This window comes from Tursiops truncatus, chromosome 16 (assembly GCF_011762595.2).
Source record: "Tursiops truncatus isolate mTurTru1 chromosome 16, mTurTru1.mat.Y, whole genome shotgun sequence".
Lineage (NCBI taxonomy): Eukaryota > Metazoa > Chordata > Mammalia > Artiodactyla > Delphinidae > Tursiops > Tursiops truncatus.
In genome coordinates this window covers 39,909,394-39,932,926 of record NC_047049.1, presented here as the reverse complement: position 1 = coordinate 39,932,926, position 23,533 = coordinate 39,909,394, and the positions used below count along the sequence as shown (strand labels likewise).

The window sequence follows — 23,533 nt, the reverse complement described above, 5'->3', positions numbered from 1 at the left end:
ACCATAAGCATCGAGCTCTCAGTCATCACTCTGCCACTTCCTAGCTGTGCGACGTTAAGGACATCAGTTTACCTCTCAGCATCTCCTTGTCTCATTGCCTTGTTGATATAGTGAACATGTATATACAGCTGCTAGGGTTGCTGAATGAATCACATGAAATGATATAATACCCAAGTTCAAGTACTGGTGTATGAGTGCTCAACCAATAGCTCCTTTCTTTCCACTTGGTTATTCTGTTCAAAGTAATTTTGATTAAAGGACATGTAGCAGTGGGTTCCAAAATTAGATGTACATATCAATCAATGGAAGAGCTTTAAAAAATGCATAGATGTAATCCCAAGAGATTTTGATTCAGTAGCTCTTGTTAGGGGCCCAGTTATCTGTAGTTTTAAAAATATCTCAGGTGTTTCAGATGGTGAGCTGAGTTTAGAAACCACTTACCTAAGAAAGCTATAAAATGATCATCCCTTTTGAAATGTAATCAGGAGCATATATAGGGCTAAAATTCAATACCTTGGCTTCTAATTGAATCTAAACTGGCTTGGAAAATCCCTTCCTGATGGCACAAGACACAGCACCATCATGATGTAATTATAGCATCCTGAATTAACAAGTGGGCTGAAATAGTTTTCATACAAGGACACACTGAAAACTCTTCCACATTGGAGTCAATGCACAGTTGTAGAAGAACAGCCACTTATTACTCTCGTACTTGTGTCAGGCACTATCCTAAGACATAAAGCTATGCAAAAATTCAACCCTGACTCCAAGTTCTACCTCAAAGCTGTGAGTTCATCAATTTTGTGCTCTAAGAAAAACAATCACTTAAGAAACACTGAACGTAGGTATTTGTGTGTGAGCGCGCGTGCGCACACGTGTCAGCTATTTTTAGCTCTTTAGGATGAATCCATGATATAATTATACCAGATTTTGTCTTCTTCTGGAAGTTGAAACCACTCAGCCCTCATCTGTTAATAAATAACTACATTTATGGTTATCATTTGCTGTCACCACACAAGGTATAATTTGAAGGATGGACTTAAAGGAAAAGCAACTGTAAACAGAATGCAAGAACATTTGTGAAATAGCACACATTGTGTGTAGGTAATTTGAAACTGGACTTAAATGCAAGGATTTTACCATAATGTAGTTATATTACTGTGTAGAAAGCATTCTCTTAGATGGGAGAAATAGCATAAAAATCTAACAGTGACTAAACTTTTCTGGTAATTCATTAAACTATTTCTCTAATCAAGAAAGATTATAATTTTTAACTTTAAAGCAGTTTTACAGTTTTATTAGTTTAACCTTTGACTCCTTTTTTCTTTCATTTAAACACACAAGAAAGACCATATAGGTTATTACATTCAAATATATCTTTAAATAGAATTTCAAAAAAGTTTTTCAATTCAGAAACTTGAGGTACTGCATGTTCCAAGTCACCAGATAAATCTTTAGCCTATTTTAAATATACTATTAAATAACTTAAGGGATACAGAAACTTCAGATGGTTGAATACCCAGCCCTGTTGGTAGTGGTTAAGAGCCTAAAGTTTGGAGCAGACTTTCTGATTTCAAATTCTGACTGTAACTTAGTAGCTTCATGACCTCAGGTCAACACCTTAAGCTTTCTTAATTTCTGTTTCCTCATCTTTAAAGTAGGAGTAATAAACATACTTCCCTCATAGAGGTACTGTGAGAATGAAATAAATATATGTGGAACACTTAAATTAGTCTTTGCAACCTGAAAGATGCTCTCAAAAGTTGCTATCATGATCATTTCCTGCCATTTGTATTGCTTAGTTGGGAGGAGGTTTTATTTGTACAGTCCCCAGTTATGAAAAAGTAAAAATATTAATTGAATTCCTACTGCTGGTCAAGCACAACGGTGCATGCTTCACATTCTCATATAAATGGTAACAATATGGATTCCTTTGCACCCCACAATTTCATGCACTTATCGTTTATCAGACCAATGACAGAATGGTAGCGTTTTGGAGAACAAAAGGAAGGAAGGAGAAAGGTAGAACTGCGTATTAAAGTAAAACAAAACCCCCTAAATCTCAGTGGCATATCACAAACTTTATTTCTTGTTCATGCAAGTGGAAGATGGGGGCAGGGGAATTTGCTCCTGCTACTGTTTAGAAATGCAGGCCGAGAGTGGCTCTTCCACTGAATTGCAAGGCTGACATTATCTCCCCAGAGATCCGCAGATGGAGGAGAAGCTAGTGCAGTGTCTCCAGGCAAACATCCCCTTGGCCAAGGTCAGTCACGTGGCTGCAAAGAAGGCTGGGAAACGTGCTTAGGAGGAAAGGAAAACTGGTTTGGTGAATAGATTACAGTTTCAGACACAAGGTCTGAAAGGAAAGGTCTGGGAGGATGCAGCTGCAAAATAAATGTTAGGTAATCAGAATGGAAATACAAATAAGACAATTGAGAGTCTTATGGAAAGAGTAAGGGAATAGATGAGAAGGGATGGATGAAAACTATGGAGATAGGAATAGGGCTTCTTAAAGGGACAGAGATGATGTGAGCGACAAGGAGAAAGTTGCTGAATGAAGTGTTAATATAAGAAAACCATTGGCCAGTTTCTGAATTTTGCCAAAAAGTGACTCATCCTTAGAAAAGTGGAAGTTCTGGCTTTTTTATTTGTTTTAAACGTGTTCTGCAATATGATGACTGTCAGACATAGCACTTAGTCCCACTTGATCAAAAAGATAATCAAGACTGGTAATAAAACAGTGAAATGTGCAGAGATCCCTGAATAAAGAATTTCCATCTTCTTTGTTGTCTCTAGCTTTCTGTTTAGGATAGTTATAAAGTCCAGTCCCCCTGCCTGTAAGATTAAAAGCCAAGCTGTCTGAGAGGACAACTAAATTGTCAGGAAGAGTAAGGTGAGATTTTTCTTACCAATAAAGATGTCTAAACTAAAGTATGTCTCAAACATATCGTCTTCAGCTCCACTTTCACCTAATATGGTAACTGTTGCTGAAAATGAAGAGTTTTTACTTTTCTTCTTTCCTTTATAACAGATTTTTAAAAAATCAGCAAAGTCATGCTTCTCCCAGGTACCCCACACTCTAGCCACAGTGGATCATTGCACTTTTTTAAAAATACAGTATGTATTTTTATTTTTTTAGCTTTGTAATGGCTCACATTGTTTCCTCTGCCTCCAATACCCTTTCTTTTCTTTGTGAGCTCCTTCTCATTCTTTAAAACTATATGTGGTAGATGTGACACGTGGTGCCTGTTCCTACACACTCCTCAGAACTACCAAAATTCCTTCCTATGAAAGGTGGACTGGCCATAGTCAGCCGTGTTTGTATTGTAGGATCTGGGTAACCAAGCTAGCCAAGTGCACCTGAAGTGCACACCTGAACGAAGCTGCGCTCATCAAAACACTTGCTGAGGAATCTGGAATAGTCGCTGAGAGGCTAAGAAGTTTGCTGAGCAGAGCTGAACCTGAAGGTCACTTTTACTGGGGACAGAATATATGCCACTTTGTCAAGCCTTAGGTGTGTGAAAATTACAGTACAGCAGAAATCATTAGCAAGCTATGAAGCCAGTCTTCAGAATGGTTTCCATACTGATTTTCATAAGAGGTAGCATTCCAATCCATGTATCCCTTTTTACTTTCTCTAGTTTAAATGATTTCTCTTCCTTGAAATAAAAGGGCCTTGAAAAGAAGACAGTTCAAATACCATTGCTTCCCTGAAGCTTTAACAGAGCACCTACAGACCGATTTAATTACTTTTAATCTGTTGTTAGATATTCGTATATATGATACAATATCTTATCATTAATTATGTTTTTTCAATAGTGAAGACCTAAAATTGAGTGCTTACTATAAACTATACATGATGCTAAGTGTTATTATAATGTATGCATTATTCTCACATCAGCACTCTAAAGTTGGCATTCACTCCATATTATTAATGAGGTTCTATCCTTTGCCCAACATCATTAGTGGAAGCAGAGGGAGCCATGATTCCATCCCAAGTCTATCTGATTCCAGGTGCTATGTCTCAAACCACTATATTAAACCAACCCTCAGCACTAATAGTTGTTTGTCATCTCTTGCTAAATGGTGAGTTCCTTGAAGTTAGCATATTATATATGTTGTTTCAGATGTTAGGATAGTACCTATTGAATACCAAAGGCTCAATACACGTTAATTGAATTAAAATTGTCTAGCATTATCCAGATTGTAGTCTCGATTATTTATTTTTTTAAATTTGTTTATTTTATTTTTTTAATTTATTTTTGGTTGTGTTGGGTCTTCGTTGCTGCACATGGGCTTTCTCTAGTTGCGGCAAGCGGGGGCTACCGTTCCTTGCAGTGTGCGGGCTTCTCATTGTGGTGGCCTCTCCTGCTGTGGAGCATGGGCTCTAGGTGTGTGGACTTGAGTAGTTGTGGCACGTGGGCTCAGCAGTTGTGGCTCACGGGCTCTAGAGCACAGGCTCAGTAGTTGTGGCACATGGTCCCATTTGCTCCGTGGCATGTGGGATCCTCCCGGACCAAGGCTTGAACCCGTGCCCCCTGCATTGGCAGGCAGACTCCTAACCACTGCGCCACCAGGGAAGTCCATAGTCTCTGATTATTGATTTGATTGTTTCTAAGCAGTTAACAGTAGGACAAACATAAAGGCCCACATATATACACACATTTGTACAGCCATCAGATACCTAAATTATTGAGATTCTTTATTTTCTATTTCTTCAGTGTGGAGACAAATAATGTATTTTATATTTTGGTACTGTACTCAGTAGTAATTTAGAAAGTATGAAAATTGTAATATAGAACTCAATGGAACGCATTTTACACACCTAATGGTAGCTTCATCCATTTCTCTTCGAGACTCTTAAAAAAAAAGGTAGTGACATGATAGACACTGCAGTCAGTGAAGGAAAGTGAAGGAAATTTTAATGATTTTACCTGAAATTTTCATAAGTGGCAATGAGTGGTAATTTTGCCATGCAATAGAAATACTGAAATTGATACAATTTCTAACTGTATAATTATGTTACTAATTCCATGATTGAGTTAATGCAATTTGATTTACCATGGGGAAAGTCCATAAAGTGTTCTGATCTGCTGAAATATGAACAGTCATATTTAGGCTGCATGTCTGTATTTTTCTTTTAAACAGTATATTCCCATCTTCATTCCTATCAGTAGATTTCAGGTTAAACAAAACAAGAAAAAAGGGATGGGGAAATGACTTGTTTGTAATTTTATTTAATAATTACTTTAAAATCAAAGGAATTAGAACAAGTCTACCTTTTTTTAACATCTTTATTGAAGTATAATTGCTTTACAATAGTGTGTTAGTTTCTGCTATATAACAAAGTGAATCAGCTATACATATACATACATCTCCGTATCTCTTCCCTCTTGCATCTCCCTCCCACCCTCCCTATCGCACTCCTCTAGGTGGATACAAAGCACCGAGCTGATCTCCCTGTGCTATGCAGCTGCTTCCCACTAGCTATCTATTTTACATTTGGTAGTGTACATATGTGTTCATGCCACTCTCACTTTGTCACAGCTTACCCTTCCCCCTCCCCATGTCCTCAAGTCCATTCTCTGTGTCTGCGTCTTTATTCCTTTCCTGCCCCTATGTTCTTCAGAACCACATTTTTTTTTTAGATTCCATATATATATATATATATATATGTTAGCATACAGTATTTGTTTTTCTCTTTCTGACTTACTTCACTCTGTATGACAGACTCTAGGTCCATCCACCTCACTACAAATAACTCAGTTTTGCTTCTTTTTATGGCTGAGTAATATTCCATTGTATATATGTGCCACATCTTCTTTATCCATTCATCCGATGATGGACACTTAGGTTGCTTCCATGTCCTGGCTATTGTAAATAGAGCTGCAGTGAACATTGTGGTACATGACTTTTTTCAATTATGGTTTTCTCAGGGTATATGCCTAGTAGTGGGATTGCTGGGTCGTATGGTAGTTCTATTTTTGTTTTTTGAGGAACCTCCATACTGTTCTCCATAGTGGCTGTATCAATTTACATTCCCACCAGCAGTGCAAGAGGGTTCCCTTTTCTCCACACCCTCTCCAGCATTTATTGTTTGTAGATTTTTTGATGATGGCCATTCTGACTGGTGTGAGGTGATACCTCATTGTGGTTTTGATTTGCATTTCTCTAATGATTAGTGACGTTGAGCATCCTTTCATGTGTTTGTTGGCCATCTGTATATCTTCTTTGGAGAAATGTCTGTTTAGGTCTTTTGCCCATTTTTGGATCGGGTTGTTTGCTTTTTGATATTGAGCTGCTTGTATATTTTGGAGATTAATCCTAACAAGTCTACCTTTAACTGAATGCCACAGATTACTATTTACTGTAAAATTGATAGGATAAACCTCTTCCCTCTTCGTCCTTTGACACAATTTAGCAAGAGTTTAATCATCACTAGATCAGTGATAAACAGACATCTTGTCATTTTGCCCATGCCACCCCTTATGAGTAGCTACAGCAAGCATGCTTTTTAAATTTGGATTTTCCTACAAAAATGAGTCGTTATCTTATCCTCCAACTATATCAGCACATGAACACACACACAGAATCTATACTGATGGCACAATATTTGTTATAACAAAAACACTGGCAACAATTTAAATGTCTCTCGATAATGACTCTTTAAATTACAGTATAGCCATTCCAACATACTACACTCTTTAAGGCAATCATTAAAAGGAATGAGATACCTCTCTATGTATTACACAGAATAATCTGCAAGGATGTAAAGTAAAAAGTGCAAGGTACAGGGCAGTGTATAGAGTATGCTACCATTTGATAAAATGCTTTGTGAATGCATTCCCCAGTTCATGTATTTTCCATTCAAATAAATTGTTTAAAGTGAAATAATATTCAAGTGTCAGCAGCCACTATCTAAAATGTTTGAGGTTCCTTCAATGATCCTCTTTTGATTTTGGTATTGTGCCTGACTTCCATCTTCCAGCCTCCATTACTAGCTAATAAAGTAACTACAGGGTTTTTTTATATTTTTTTCACCTTTATAAATGTGCAGAATTTCTTTTTTGATATCCCTTTCTAAGTCTTCACCTGGATAGGAAGAAGAGGCATCTCTTCTTGGTTGGTTTGTCATTCTCCCATCGGCGTCATGCAATGGGTTGCAAGGAGGGCTACAACCAGGGCTGATGTGCTAACATGTGCAGAGATGGAGCATCTCTGGTCACGGCCAGTTCCGGCATAAATGAAGGAATCCCATAGCCAAGGCCCTTTAAATGATTCCTCCTCTCCCCTCTTGAAACAGAGGCCCTTCTTTCTTCTTTTCGAAAAAAGGGTTTCCTGTTTCCTCTCCTCTGTTGTGCTTTATTGGAGATGGCAGGCCTTAGAACTGGCCTTCCTGGCACATCAGCGAACTAGCACATGTAGAAAAAGACAGTTTCTCCAGGGTGAGGAAGCTGAAACTTCCAAACAAAAGGAATGTAACAGCAGACATCCTGCCAGTTCCCTTCTCAGGGAAGAACCAACCAACCCTTGTGTCCTGTTGGCAAAACTCCTTGAAATTGAACCACTTCCGGGAATACAAAAACAACAAACATTCTAGGACATCTGTGTTATTTAAGGAAACTTTTTAGACAATTTATCAGTCACTGTCCTCTGGAGTCCCTTAAACCCAGCATTTTGTGGTTTTGATGGAGATGTTTGAATATTACAGAATAAGTGTAAACTGGGACAGTTGCTCTCTCCTTCCCCAGTATCAGATTTGTCAGTATCAAAGTTGGCAAATGAAAACACAAAGCCAGTTTAGACTTCATTTCTATGAGTTTTCTTTTAAACAATATACCCCTGTCCTCTTCCAATGAACAGATTTCTGGTTGAGCAAAAACTGAAATGTTCAATTCATCTAGCAAGAGAAGCAAAGAACAAAATGAGAGAGGATTTGTGATTTTTAGGTAATAATTATTTAAAGATCAAAGTAGTTGGAACCAAGTCTTCCTGGCATGAAGTAGTATTTAAGATACTTCAAGTTGACTAATTTGGTACAAAATCTGCATGTATTTGTCAACTGTATTTACACACACACAAACACACACCACACACATAACAGCCCTCTAAGATCACACTGCCAAAATTTATTTATACTTGTAATATTTCATGGTATTAAAAGTTAAATTTTATTTCAAGGACTATCACAGCCTAGAGATAAATATAATCTAAGCACTGAGAGAGTACATTTTGGAAAATGAGCTAATATTTTCATGATAAATCTTACATACCTATCACTTGTCATTCCAAAAGCTCCTTACATTCTAGATTCCAGAACTAAAAGGGGAAAGGGTTTTGCATTTAAGAAGTATAAGCTGAAAGTATTTATTTCAATTCAATATGGAATAGGCTGAAAGTATTTATTTCAATATAGAGTATTTATCAGAATCAAGATAACAATGTATACAAACATTGACATGACAAGGGGAACAATAGACAATGCAGCACGTTTAGAAAAATAATTAAAAGTTTTGTTGCATTTACAGGTAAGTGCCACACTGAAAATTTACAACACAGTAATTTACTGCAATCAATGACAGGGGAGTTCCACAAAGAAACAAAGCTCTTACACTCCAGATTTTCGGAAGGTATTATTGGAATGCTTAACTGTAACCACAGAATTTGTACATCCTTAAGGATTGAGCTCACAAAAGTCACAAACAGTTTTCATAGCATATATTATGTAAATGGAGTCCACTGTGTTCAGACAGCTGGCTTAGTGTCTCTGACAGGTGTGAAGCCTAGAAGAATTACTGGCTTGATGGTGATCTTTCTGTATCCGGCAAGACAGACCTTCTCCACAGTAACAACGCTGGAATATCTCCAGCCCGTGAGAGCCTTTTCTCCTGTGCTTGGTGCACACTTGACCTTCTTTGAGAACAGGTTTACAGATCTTGGACCAGAAATGTCTAGCACAACACAACCCTGTAGCACAGTCTGATGATCGAAGACAGACAGAACCTTCTTGTCCTAGGAAGACAGTAGGAAAAGTACATGGTCACTGTAAGCCTGTGTTATTCCATTAAGGTGATCTGAAAGACACTACTGATGTGCTAACAAAAAAGAATGAGACTTTAGATACTTTAACCTACCTTTGGTATGATACATTTTTGAAGACAGTGTAGTTCTTCTGGAGTACCCATCCAAGGTGCTGTGATCATTACCAAAGCTTTCAATAATGGTTTCCTCAATTTCTCCTCGATTGAAATGATTGTGATCAGAAGGCATACATATTCCTAAGGAAACAGGAGATAGTGATTAACTCCTGAGCTGTAATTTGTTACTGCTAATAGCTGTGACAGTGGCAGTCTTGTTATGCCTGCACCAATTTGAGATACCTCACTGTAGTGAGGTTAATTTAAACACGGGCCAAACTTCCTTGCAAGTGTTAAAGCAAAACTCCCCAGATGGACAGAAGCATCAGTCTGTACACTGTGCACTCACATGTAACATCCCCAATCTAGCCACTTAAAATACTTTCCCACCAACTGCGGTAGTGGCAGTGAAATTTCTGCCCATTTTAATATCACCCTTGGGGTAAGAAAAATAAAATCAGTCACTTAAAAAATTGTTTTTAAAAATAACTTCTCTGCCCTTGGTGCTATATAGGTACTGCCAGACTAAGTTAAGCAAATGCAATGCCTGCTGCCTGGAAGATTACACTCTTTACCACCAGTTACTTTACTGTATAATTTCTATATTACAGAGATTTAGTTAGTTCACCCGGAGTATTACTGGGTCCTAAGGAGGATCACCACCCTTAAGTTTATTTCTGGAGACTTCTTTGGCTGAGTCTACCTCTTGGAGACATTAAACTTTTGTGGATCTGTGGTTGGGGGGAGGAGTACTTATTTTAAGGTAGCAGGAGGTAGAGGCAGAGAAGGATGGAGAAGCCTGGATGTGAGGGCATCAAGATCTTTAAGAACGGCCAGCACAGATAAATTACTCTGTCTTCTGATTGACAACAGTTTGAACAGGGATCTTGAAGGAGAGGCTAGTCTGGCAGAGCTGTGAGAGGCACCATAAGAAAAATGGAAAAGGCAACTAAACGCCCAGTCTGGTTTCCTTGGTCTCTGTATAATTCCACCTCCCTCCCCATCTTCTTTCTCAAAGGGTATCAAGGCGCTCTCTAGACAAATTTTTATGGAAGGGCCCACTCTGAGGTAAGACGTCGTGTTAAGTAATCGAGGGGGCACAAAGGGAGATAAGGAGCTCCAATATCTCTGTACTTCTCTTTGCTCCCTGGTTAAACACTAACCTGAACATTTTAGGGGAACCTCGCACGCTGAACTCCCATTTGCGGGTGATGCCACAGCGTTCTGAAAGCTGAGAGCATTGTCTCGCAACTGTAGGCGCACAAGCGCGGGATGGTTTGAGTCCGAAAGGAAGCTACCCGACTCACCATTTTTGCAGTAATTACCAGGGCAGCACATAGCATGACGCATGCAGCGTTTTCGGCGCTTCCTGCAGGAGAGGCAGATTTCCGCGCCTGCACCCGCTCCGCGGGTGGAACTCGCGCAGTACTCATCGGTACTGCACTCCTCGTCCTCGGCGCACGGGTACGGCTGCGGGAAGGGGGCCAGGAAAGGGTGAGGCACCTGGGCAGCCAGGTACCACACTCCTGGACTCATCATAGTCCCTTTCTGTCCACCTCTCCAAAAGCTGCTGCTGCCCACTGCTCCCAAAGGCAGAGTTTCCAAATGCGCCTTGAACTGCACACAGCACGTTCTACGCCCTCCTCCCCCAATAAGACCTCTTCAGGGTCACAGCGTCCCCAGGTCCCCAAGACCCTTCTCACCTGGTAGTTGTCAATGGTCTGGTACTTGTTGCCCTCGAACAGAATTCCCGGAGCAGCGCTGACTGCGAAGCCTGGGTGCCCGGCAGCGCCGCCCAGCGGTGGGGGCAGGTTCTTGATGGCGTTGGAATTGAGAAGAACCGAGTTCAAGGTGGCACTGACTCTGAACAGAGGGTGACCACAAAGAGCCGCAGCTACTAGGGTAACCAACACCCGGGCAGCACCCGCTGTGCCCAGAGCCGTCATCTCAGAAGGACTCAAGGGAGACAAAGAGAAAGGAGGAATGTCGCTTTACAAGCCTGGATCCCACGAAGCTGTGCTGGCGCAGCTGCAGAGCCAGGGTTCCGAGAGCCTCCACCGGTCCCAGAGTCCTGACTGCGGGGCTCTGCTCCGCCACCGCCACCGCGGCTGCCTTTATACTGTGGGCTGTGAGCATTCCGGCCCCTCGGGGGGGGGTGGTGGGGGAGACAACAAAGCCGGGTTGGGATTTCAAAGCGTTGGGAGGGGCTGGAAGGGGGTGTGTTTGTGTACATGAAGGGGAGCCTTTGACACTCTTCACCCCGCCCCTCCCTTGCGCAGTCGTTCCCCTGCCCAGCTCACCTTCGGGGTGATGGTAATCAGTGAGCATTAGAGGAGACAACTTTAATAAATGCGGGAAGTGGGAGGAACTCGGGTGCCCTTGCCTTGCAGTAGGGTTAGGGGCATGGGATCTCAAATACTTTTCAGTCAGGCATTGTGATATTCTCTGCAAAACCACTTTTCTCCTTTCTTCTTTACGCCAGTACTATTTTTTGTTGTACACACAAATAATATTCAGTATTAAATACAACCAGATCAGTAATTCAAAGTCTCTACCAAAACGTCTCAGCGAGAGGGCCAGGTGGCCCTTGCAAGTTGCTGATTAACCCTTTAGAGTCACGGTTTGCAGATTTGGGGTGAGATCCTCGGTTTTAAGTTCGTTCAATTCCACCCCCCTTCTTCCCCTCCCCCCGCCCCCACGAGAAAAATGTGCAAAGAGAAGGACATTTGCACATCAAACGAGGGTAAGAAGGAAGAACTAATTCTCTTTTGATGGGAAGTTTAGAGAGGGAGGCGAGAGACTGGTGTTTGGACATTAGATCAGGGGTGGAGGGAAGAGGGAAATGACCATCCGATAATCAAGCTATTTAATGTTCTTTGAATCTGAGCAGTCGCGGCAGTAGATGAACTTGATTAGGCAGACGCGCAAGATCAAAGGGGCAGGAGCGAAAGCGGACAGGGTCCAACGGCTGGGTCAGTGGTCCTTCCCTGATTCCCCCTTCTCAGCGGTGGGTTAACGCAGGGAGATAAGAAACCCTTAAGGCTTAGCGCCTTCCTCATTAGTATTTCATATTGCAAAGCTTCTGAACGCCTGTGTTTGATCCCAACTCAGACAGTTCCTGGAATCAGGGAATACCCGCTCTAGGGAGATAAGAGACTAGCTTCTGGAAAGGGGAAGCTGAAAGTGAATTTGTCGTCATGTAAGTCAGTGTATAAAAATAATAAAGTAAGGCTAGTGTGTAAGAATGCCGTCCTGCTCATGCATTGCAAATAATCGATTCAACAAAAACATATTGGAAGCCTAGTGCCCTGGCAATGGGCTATCCTTCACGTTGTTGCCCTCTGGGGGGGTGGGCGCGGGGGTGCATTGAATACAAATATTCTAACTAAAGTAATAATACAGATAAGAAATGTACACAGTTCTTTTTAAAGCAGGTTGATGTTATAAGTATAAGAAGATGGATAACTGCTATGTGAATTTAGAAAAAGAGATGATTGAATAATCATTGTTGAATGAAAAAGCCTAGGGTGTATTTATTTTGTGCTCCTCTAACCTCCAGGGTATTTATAATCACTCTACATACCGATCTACTATATTGATTACTGGGACCGCCACCAAGTGTAGCCAGTGGTTGTCTTGCAGTAGTATAATAATCCTAAAGTTAAGAGAGGAAGGGGTAGTTTTAAAAACAAATTGGTAATCCTCTGTGTTCTAATTTCTTGGGTTTCAAAGGTCATATTAAGAATATCTTCTAAACAATTATTTAATAATGCCTCTACTTGCACTGGTGCCCCTCCGCTATCCTAAATTCTATGTCCTGTGAAATTTCCTCTGGTTTACTGATAATTCCTCCTTAAAATTCTAACATGGATTAACTTGCACATATTTCTTTAGATTTTGTTAAGAACATGTACAGTAACTTAGACTTGGCTACTACTCTAAAAATTTTTAGAACAAATTGAAATTCGGAAACAAAGGGGAGGTTGTTTATATTGGCTTTTTAAAAATGAGCCTAAGAAAGGAACAAGCCAATACACCTTTTGTTGAGAAGCAGCAATGAACCAGGTCTCCCCTGGGCAGATATGCCATGACCCTCAGCCAGCATGAAGTTTACATAGATGGAGAGGTATTGTAGGGTAAAAAGGTGAAGGCATAGGGGATTTTAGGTGCCATATTATCACCTGCAGAATATTGATAACAATGTCAGTAATCAATGTGTTGAGTGCCTTCCGTGTGGTAGAAAGTCTAGAGTCTGTCTTAAATTCTTACAATGTTGAAATGTGGAGAAAGAATCCCATGCCCTTGGGATGGATTAAAATATTTCTTCCTACTCCCATTCTCCTATTGAAATATACAATACGCTTTGCCACACTGAAAGCCAATTTCTTTTCCTCTTTTTGAAGAGATGGTAAATGTTAAAACATTTAACGAATTTTGTCCATTAAGAACTTGAATTCACAAATGAAACCGCTGTCTAGAGGCCAAAAAAAAAAAGTGCAACAGTTTAATCAGTAAAAGGAAAACTTCAACAAAAGGCCTGTTGCATAAATTCAGTCTTGATCCCTGAACATGTACATCTGTTATGGTCTAATATTAAGCTTAGACAGTCTGCTGTGTTGAGTTAGGGAAGCTAAGGCAAGATTAGGGTTTCATGAGCGGATCCTTCCCCGCTTCCCACGTTCCTCCTGAAGTCATGATTTGAAAGCTAATAATAGTGAATTTGTCAATATCTGAGTTCCTACTATGAGCTAAGCACTGTACGTGGTGCATGTGGTGCTGTGTGAGTAAAAGATGAGTACTCAGGTTATCTACCTACAAATAATTTAGAGGGGGGAGGGGAAGTAAGCTCTCAAATTATACAGGAAAGAACTTATGTAGGAGGTCCTCAGAGAGAGCTGGGTCTGTAGCAGGCCAACCCTCTGTTGCAAATGGGAAAACTTAGTTTGTCGATGGAATCTCAATTTGAACATCCTTTTCATGATTGAGTTTGCACAGTGGCCACAAAAGAGCAGAATGAGTAAGGAGATAAAGTGAAGTTCATTGTTCCACCAGCATCCAGTTTAAATTCAGTGAGTGACCATTATATGCAGAATGCTACCCTAGTCCCTTTGGGAATATACCCGCAAAATATTAAAGGCAGCCTTTTTGTCCTCAGAAAGCTTTCTGTCTATAGTAGAGTAGTTGGGGAAACAAATATACCTACGTGGAATGGAGGAAGAGCTTTTCCAAAACAGATTATACTTTGGTACATATTAGGTCATGGGGAAGATTATATTTTGGGACATGTTAGGTCTAGGAATTGTGACCAACAAACCTTGGGGAAGAGAGTGTTCTGATGACTCTGAGTTTCTCCCGGCAGATAGATGACAGAGGTGATAGAAGTTGGGGCAGGTGTATTTAGTTTATTAGGCCTAGCTTGTTTAGGGAAACCCTGCCTCTTATTTGATCTGGTTTAAATAGAACCATAATTAATGCAGTAAGTTTAATACTGTGGATTAGATTTTAGAATAGGTGGAATGTTTACCAACGTGGAATTGAACCACATAACTCAGGAAGGGCATAACTTGAGCCTTCCTCACATTCTAAGTGCTGTATGTCTGGCATAGAATATTCATCAGCCTCTTCATCCATGAGGGAGACAGGAAAATACACTCCAAAAATCACCATGCTATTTGCAAACTGTTTTCCATCTTTGCTATTTCAGATTCTTACGTAACTGCTACATTTTTTTGCTACATTTTTAATTCATTACCTTCCTCTCTTCCTTTCTTCTTCCTCCCTCTCTCTCTCCCTTCCCTCCTTCTTTGCTTCTTTCTCTGTTAAATCAAAGGAAGCAGATCTGTTGCCATTTAATTTTACTTCACTGGGAAACACTGAATAAATGTCATTCCTTATGGTGAGTGTTGCCAACATTTTTGGAGTACTGATCTTGAATTTAGAGTAGGGATTCCTCATTCCTGGGTTTAGTTAAAAAAAAAAATTCTTATGACTTTCTCATTGGCCTTTAAAAGATTTGGGTCTTAATGCTTTTCTTGATGTTAAAAGAGCTTTTAGAGCAGGCCCAAGTTACGACTCCCGAGAGGATGGATTAGGTTTTTCTGCACTCTTCACTCAAAAAGAAGGGGAGATTTGACAATGATTATGTTTATTTGGTCAGTGGAGATGGCCAGCCCTGATAAATCAGGCTCCATGGTAGCTCTCTACCCTAGCTCAGAAGATGTGTTTTACAGAAGCAGGACATTAAAAGCTCATCTGAGAATAGAGCTCAGAACCCAGAAACTTTTAACTAAAAATCAGAGAGGAACTTTTCTGATGTCCCGCACTCAGAAAGGTCCTGTGGTATGTAGTTACAAGGAGTACAAAACTGCCCTTTAACATTCCCTGAAGGATTTGACATTTCCAGCCATGAAGACAGACCAATGACAGCAGAAGGCAGGATGCAAGATCCTCTTAAAACAGTCTCCAGAGCTAGAGAAAAATCATTTCCTTCCATGTCACTGAGTTCCTCTTATTACCCCCTTTATAATGCAAGCACTTTGCAAGGGTCGTGCCCAAGAAAAGTGTTGTGCCGTGGTTTCAGGATTCTGGGGCCGGAACACTGCGCACTGGAGACTGCTACTGTGACAGCCACCAGCTGGCTGGTAAATATGGGAACTTGGTCAAGCCACTTAACTCTCAGTGCCGGTGTTGGTCTTTCACTTTTAAAATGGCGTGGGGGGCTGGTTGGAGAGGTCCCTTCTGACTACAAAAGCATCTTTCTCCCTCCCCTCCCCACCTTTCTCTCTTTCTCTCTCTCTAAGGACTGCCAGGGTATGGTCTTTTGTACTCTGATTAAATAGGCACATCCTGCAAGAGGCCTGTTCTTTCAGGCATCCTAAAGGTACATTTATAATCCCTGACATAAGTACTATATTTTGATTTTTTTTTTCATTTAAAAAATTTTTTGTTTATTTATTTTTGGCTGCACTGGGTCTTCATTGCTGCACATGGGCTTTCTCTAGTTGCGGCGAGCGGGGGCTACTCTTCCTTGCGGTGCGCAGCCTTCTCATTGTGGTGGCTTCTCTTGTTGCGGAGCATGGGCTCTAGGTACACAGGCTTCAGTGTTGTGGCTCGTGGGCTCTAGAGTGCAGGCTCAGTAGTTGTGGCACACGGGCTTAGTTGCTCCGCGGCATGTGGGAATCTTCCCGGACCAGGGATCGAACCCATGTTCCCTGCGTTGGCAGGCAGATTCTTAACCACTGTGACAAGAGGGAAGCCCTGTATTTTGATTTTGAAGAAGGCATACAAGGTTTAAGTCTTTGGAAATAAGGTAAATTACTTGAACCAGGTGATATTTTTTAAAAGAGATATATATATATATATAGAGAGAGAGATTTCTAGTTTACATCATACACTCTTTTGGAGGAAATTCAGCAAATACAGAGAGTTCAAAAACAGAAATAAATGCCGTGTGCAAACCCACCACTCAAACGAAACCACTGTTTACTTTTAGTTTCTACACACACATGCACACAAACACAGGCGCATATATGTGGATGGAAAGCAAGAGAGAAAGAAATATTTTTGATTCATAAAATTGATTGTAATGTTTTAGAGCTGAATTTTTTTTGACAATCACTAAATCTGAGACTAGTGAATTGCAAAGGAACCTTGAGGTGAAAAATAGAAAGCAGGACCTTGATAACACTTTTGTGTCCCGAGACCCGGTCTTAGAATCGCCAGGGAGGGGGCCAGGATATGGGCTAGAAACAGAACTATTAATTTCAGCGGGGAAGAGGAGCGAGGTATAAATTGTGCAAGCATTATTCATCACCCTTAAGTCCCAAAAATAAAAAATAATTTTCGGATGAGTTCAGGAGTAGAGAAGGTTGGAAGGAGGCAAGTTGGGGGAGCTACCAGTTGGGCAGATCCAGAAACCTCCAAACTCGTGCTGTGTGCCCCATACCCAGCCTCTAGCCCTGGATAATTTCCCAGCAGGCAGGCCCCGGGGTGTCCTGCACTTAACCAAGCCGCGAATTCCCATTGTTCACGTGCTCCCGGGAGGCTGCTCACGGTGGCTGCACTTTGGTGTCACAACCTGTCGCCAGCATACAGTAGTGTAAAATGAAGCTTGTTTAAAGACTCTCTTTGATGAGTGAAGATCAAACGGCCAGGGGACCCCCGGTCTTAATCAGACTTGAGCCAGGATGGCATTTTCACAAATAGTCCGTTTGCTCGGCTTTGAGCAGACTTTGTGCTCAGCACATTCATCCGGCTGCGGGGCGGGTAATCTCGGCTGAAGCCTCTTGCCTGGTCGCAAATCCATTCACACTACAGTGGCTGCTGTTGGTTTGCTGTGTCAGGTCATGGGCAAATAAATATAGGGCCCTTCTGACTTAATTAAAGTGGGGTGAGAGGAAAGGTGACTGAGAGGAAGATAAAAGCTTCGAGCGACATCAGGCTACCCTGTGTCTGACTGCAAGTGGGAGAAAGCCGCTCTTCCGCTGCCCCCTGGTGGAAGTTCCGTAGAAGTTCTTCATAGGGAGGATACAAATGATCTATTAATCACGCGATTTACTCTTGAGATTTATTCTCCAGGTTCAGTTATTTGCATATTGTATACCTTCTTCATGTTTCAGCATCTTCGAAGTTGAATAATATCTTGTACTTCTTAATATTCCACACAATTGCTTGTTCACAGAATAATTTAACTCTTCACAAATTAGAATTAAAATGACAACTGGGATCCAAGACATAGCTTCTTAATAAATGTTCATTTTGTTCGATTGAAGTTGAAAGTCTCTATATTGCATTCCTAGATAAAAATGTCAAGGTATACAGTTAGTTATAAATATTCTATTATAGGTAATCCTAGGCCAAATAAATATTTTGTTTAACGTCTTTACTGGAGTATAATTTCTTTAGTTTCCACAGTATAACAAAGTGAATCAGCTATACATACACATATATCCCCATATCTCCTCACTCTTGCGTCTCCCTCCCACCCTCCGTATCCCACCCCTCTAGGTGGACACAAAGCACCGAGCTGATCTCCCTGTGCTATGTGGCTGCTTCCCACTAGCTATCTATTTTACAAGGCCAAATAAATCTTAAGAAAGCTCCTATATATATATATATATATATATATATATATATAAAGCTATTCAGTGAGAATAAAATTTTAAAAGAATATTAATTTTTCATATATTTGAATGAGAAAATAGTAACCATTTCAGAGTTCCATGTTCAAAAAGAAGATACAAACTTACAGGCTTATGTAAAATAAGTTATAGTACACTAATATCAGTACTTTCATTTCTTTAAAGCCAACATGTTATACAAGTAGAAAAAGAACAGTAGAAAAATTAATAAAACACATGCTAGAAATGCACCTCCTACATAATATATGTAGCTGTTAAAATTATTATTGGTAGTTATTTATTGTTGTTATTTAACAGTTAATAATTCTAAACTACTCCCCAATTTTTTCTTATAACTCATTTTCCTTAAACAGAAGTCGTGGCAGAAAAAAATGTTCTACTACTAGAATTTCTTTTAACGAGTAAAGGATTCTGGAAGATATGTGAGAAACACTATCTCTAAACATTCAATTCAAGAAATATGTTTGTGTACTAAATTCTTAGCTATGTTAGATGCTAAGCATAAAATTGTACACTATTATTTCAGTATTATAATCTAAAATATATTTACAAGAATGACTTTAAGGTAAGAAGCAAATTGACCTCAATCAACCTTTTCAAAATGTCATTGTTTAATTAGACCCTCTCCACAATTTTTGATTGGGCTATGTTTTCCACCAGTATCTTTATTTTCTTCTCACAATATTATTTTGATACAGCTGATTCTATTTACAACAAGAAAGGCACTCTTTAAAGTGAGCTCTAAGTTTAAAAACAAGTGAAAAGCATTTTGCAAATATCAACAGTTTTGTGAATTCAGCTTAGGCACAAGTTTACTTAGAAGGTATGGAAGTGTCATGCAGAGAATCTAGTGCCTAATTAGCTTTCTATTAAAAGCATATCCCCCTATCACTTTCTGCTAATATCATTTACTACTGTCATTTGCATTTGCTAATAATTTTAACAGGGGACTGTGGCTAGAGCTGTGAAGTCTAAAGCTAAAGCTGTATTTAGTTTACTTCGTTTTTAGAGTTGTTGATTTGCAGGCGAAGTCCTAAATTTATCTGGAAAATTACCTTGCTGTGGTTTTATTAATAGCTGAGATTAGAAAACAAGTAAGTTAATAGGTAAGTAAAAAATAAATGGAGCTTTTACCTGCAAGTGTATGAGAAATAGGAGAGCTTACCATTATGAAGTATTTCCATCACACAAATGCAACTGATGTAAATAACCTCAAGAACATAGATGAATAGTCGAAGTAAAACACTTAAGAAGTGATGAGTTTTGCATATTGACTACCTTGTTTTTAAAGATATAATTTATTTAATTGTAAATTTATGTACTTTAATTTTTAAAAATGGCAATCCCTGGGCATTTCATTAAATGAAAGTTAGTTTCACCAGACTCAAATTTACCACATGGTGTTTGTTCTCAAGGCAAACACAGCTTCAGTAACCCACTCACTTCTCATGGTTCCTTTCCCTTAGATTTTGTCTATTTATCTATTTCTTAATCTGTTGTCAACCTTTCAAGACTTTTAAGAAGAATAAAATATATATATATACTTACTCAGTATTTACATTTCTTTTTTCAGTAGGAGGGTAGGTTTGAGTAACCCAATCTGCCATTTCCCCTGAAATGAAAGTTCTTTAACTTAAAAAAGTCATATAAATGCTATCAGACTGTTAATCATGCAATTTTTTCACTCAACATTGTTTGCGAGATTCATCCATATTAAATTTAGTTAATACATTTCTTTTCACTTCAGTATAATATTCTATGGTCTGAATATACCAGATTTAATGGCCTATTATCCAGGTGATGAATATTTTTATTTTTAAATTTTTCACTATTTCCAAATCTTCTGTGGGCATCCTTACATATATCTCCTTGTGAACATTTGTGAAATTGTTCCTAGGAAATATAACAATGAGTAGAGGTACTGAGTTGTAAAATATAGACATTTTCAACTTGAAGTATTACAAAATTCTTCAAAGTTGTAATAATTCACATTTGTACCAGGAACATGCAGGAATTTTGCATTGCTCCACATTTTGACCAACATTTTTTATTTTAAATTTTAATTTGCAAATCAGCTGGATGGAAATGGCTTCATTTAATTTTTAAACTTACAGTTATTGATTATTAATGATGTAATACCCCTTAGGCTAAATAATGTTGATACACAAACCAGACAAGAACAGTTCAAGAAAGGGAAATTACAGGCTACTCTCTTGAAATCATAGACACAAAAATCTGAAATATAACATTGAAAATTAAAAATACCAGTGTTTTAAAATTATATGTCATGACAAAGTTGAATTAATGCCACAGAAGCACTGGTGCTTTAATATTAGAAATCCATAGCATCTTCTGACAAGTATATTGCAAAAACAGGTTAAGAAGAAAACCATGTGACCATTCCAAGACATGCTGAAAAGGAATTTGATGCAATTCAATAGCTGGTCATAATTTTTAAAAAGATTGACAAACTAAAAACTTTTTAACATAATGTATATGTATATAAAACCTATATCAAACATCTAATAAAATTTAAAATCTGGATAAAGGAAAGAATGCCAAATGTAATTTTATTTTATATTTATTTAGATCCTAGTCAGCCCATTACTTCAAGGAAAAAAATGATTGGAACTAAGAAGAATGAAATAAAACATTTTATTATTCAGAGATGATAGTATTATCTTCAGAAATAACATAAGAGATAGACAAATGAATTAGCAAAATTTCAGCAAGGATGCTGGACATAAGATAAAATGTACAAAAAGGGATTGAATTTCTCTGTGCCAATGAAAGAGTTCAAGTGTTCAAGAATATAACATTTTTTAAATGTTCTTTAAATAGTAACAAAAGATGTTCATGGATTCTATTATAAAATGTTTTAAAGAATTTTTAAAAATGTAAATAATAAAGAGGTATAAATGTCCATGAGTGAAAAAAAATGTCCATGGGTGGAAAAAGTTAGTATAATGTTATAATTGCTCCTCCAAATTAATCTATAAATTCAAAGTAGTTCTAATCAAAATCCTAAAAGAAGTTTTCATGAAATTTGACCATCTATTTAATATTTATATGGAAAAAAAAGACTATAGCTAAGACAATTGTAAAAACAGTAACACAGGCAGGGAGGGAGATGCCCAATAAGATATAAAGAATGTTTATAAAACGATGTTAATTAAACAGTAGTACTGCTGAGAGGGGCAAATATATGTAGACTTCCAATTTTCTCCCATATATTTTCTTTTATATGTATATATGAATGAACGAACTAGAAAAAAAATGGTCATCTCTATGGAAAAATAGCAGTCAAACAGAGTCCCACATATTTTAAAAATTTATTCCAGTGACATTAAAGATCTAATGTAAATAGCAAGTTTTAGAATTTTCAGAGGTAAATAATAAGAGTCTGTCTCTGTATCCTTACAACTTCACAAAGGAGTCTTATAAAGGAAGACACAACTCATAAACTACATAGGAACATATTGGTAATTTGACCACACACAAAAAAGAAAACTTCCTTAAGAAGACATTAAAAGGAAGGTAAAGAGAAGATATCTGCAATATATATAACTTACCATATATATTGCAATCATTGATTAATTTTTAATTACACTAATTTTCCCTATTCTTAGTCTATACATAAGAAGATAAGTGAGAAGATAATGCTGTTTTTCTCCTTTAAGTGATGAGTGATACAAATAGGTTATTATTTTTTTTTAAAGTTATACCACCTTTGTGTTTTTGAGATAAAGTCAAGTTGGCTACTTTTAACATGATACATAGTTCGATTAGTTTTGCTAATTTCTTTTAAATTCAATTTTTATTTTATAGTTGATTTACAATGTTGTCTTAGTTTCAGGTGTACAGCTAGGTGATTCAGTTATACATATGCATATATCCATTCGTTTTCGATTCTTTTCCCATATAGGTTGTTACAAAATATTAAGTAGGGTTCCCTGTGCTATACAGTAGGTCCTTGTTGATTATCTATTTTATATATAGTAGTGTGTATATGTTAATCCCAAACTCCTAATTTATCCCTCTCCCTCCAGGTTTTCCCTTTGGTAACCATAAGTTTGTTTTCAAAGTCTGTGAGTCTGTTTCTATTTTGTAAATAAGTTCATTTGTATCGTTTTTTCTTTAGATTCCACATAAAAGTGATATCATATGATAAGTGATATCATTTGATATTTGTCTTTCTCTTAGTATGATAATCTCTAGGTCCATCCGTGTTGCTGCAAATGAAATTATTTCATTCATTTTTATGGCTGAGTAAAATTCCATTGTGCCACATGTACCACACCTTCTGTATCCATTCCTCTATCAGTGGACATTTAGATTGCTTCCATGTCTTGGCTATTGTAAATAGTGCTGCAGTGAACATTGGGGTGCAGGTATCTTTTCGAATTACAGTTTCCTCTGAATATATGCCCAGGAGTGAAATTGCCAGATCATATGGAAGCTCTATTTTTAGTTTTTTTAAAGAACTTCCATACTGTTGTCCATAGTGGTTGTACCAATTTACATTACCATCAACTGTGTAGTAGGGTTCCCTTTTCTCCACACCCTCTCCAGCGTTTATTGTTTGTTGATGGCCATTCTGACTGGTGTGAGGTGATACCTCATTGTAGTTTTGAATTGGATCTCTCTAATAATTAGTGATGTTGAGCATGTTTTCACGTGCTTTTTGGCCATCTGTAGTCCATCTTTGAAGAAATGTCTATTTAGGTCTTCTGCCCATTTTTTGATTGGGTTGTTTGTTTTTGTTTGATATAAAGCCACATGAGCTGTTTGTATATTTTGGAGGTTAATCCCTTTTTAGTTGCTTCATTTGCAAATATTTTCTCCCATTCTGTGGGCTGTCTTTTTGTTTTGTTTAGGGTTTTCTTTGCAGAGCAAAAGCTTTTAAGTTTAATTAGGTCCCGTTTGTTTGTTTTTAATTTCATTACTCTAGGGGGTGGATCCAAAATGATATTGCTGTGAATTATGTGAAAGAGTGTTCTGCCTATGTTTTCCTCTGAGAGTTTTATAGTATCCCATCTTACATTTAGGTCTCTAATCCATTTTGAGTTTATTTTTGTGTATGGTGTTAGAGAGTGTTGCAATTTCATTCTTTTACATGTAGCTGTCCAGTTTTCTCAGAACCACTTATTGAAGAGACTTTCTTTTCTCCACCATATATTCTTGCCTCATTTGTCATAGATTAATTGACCAGAGGTGCGTGGGTATATTTCTGGGCTTTCTATCCTTTCCATTGAT

General features: G+C 38.4%; 1 protein-coding gene and 1 long non-coding RNA gene across 3 annotated transcripts in view; one reads left to right on the top strand and one right to left on the bottom strand.

The window, feature by feature from the left end:
* Positions 1 to 23,533, top strand: part of LOC117308450 (uncharacterized) — a 108,456-nt gene that overhangs the window by 3,884 nt on the left and 81,039 nt on the right. The window lies entirely within an intron of this gene.
* Positions 8,121 to 11,260, bottom strand: DKK1 (dickkopf WNT signaling pathway inhibitor 1). The gene is made up of 4 exons (XM_004325200.3): positions 10,841 to 11,260; positions 10,445 to 10,607; positions 9,135 to 9,278; positions 8,121 to 9,012 (listed from the first exon to the last, which is right to left on the bottom strand). Exons 1-4 carry the CDS (start codon positions 11,081 to 11,083, stop codon positions 8,759 to 8,761), a joined length of 804 nt encoding a protein of 267 aa, XP_004325248.1. The 5' UTR covers positions 11,084 to 11,260; the 3' UTR covers positions 8,121 to 8,758.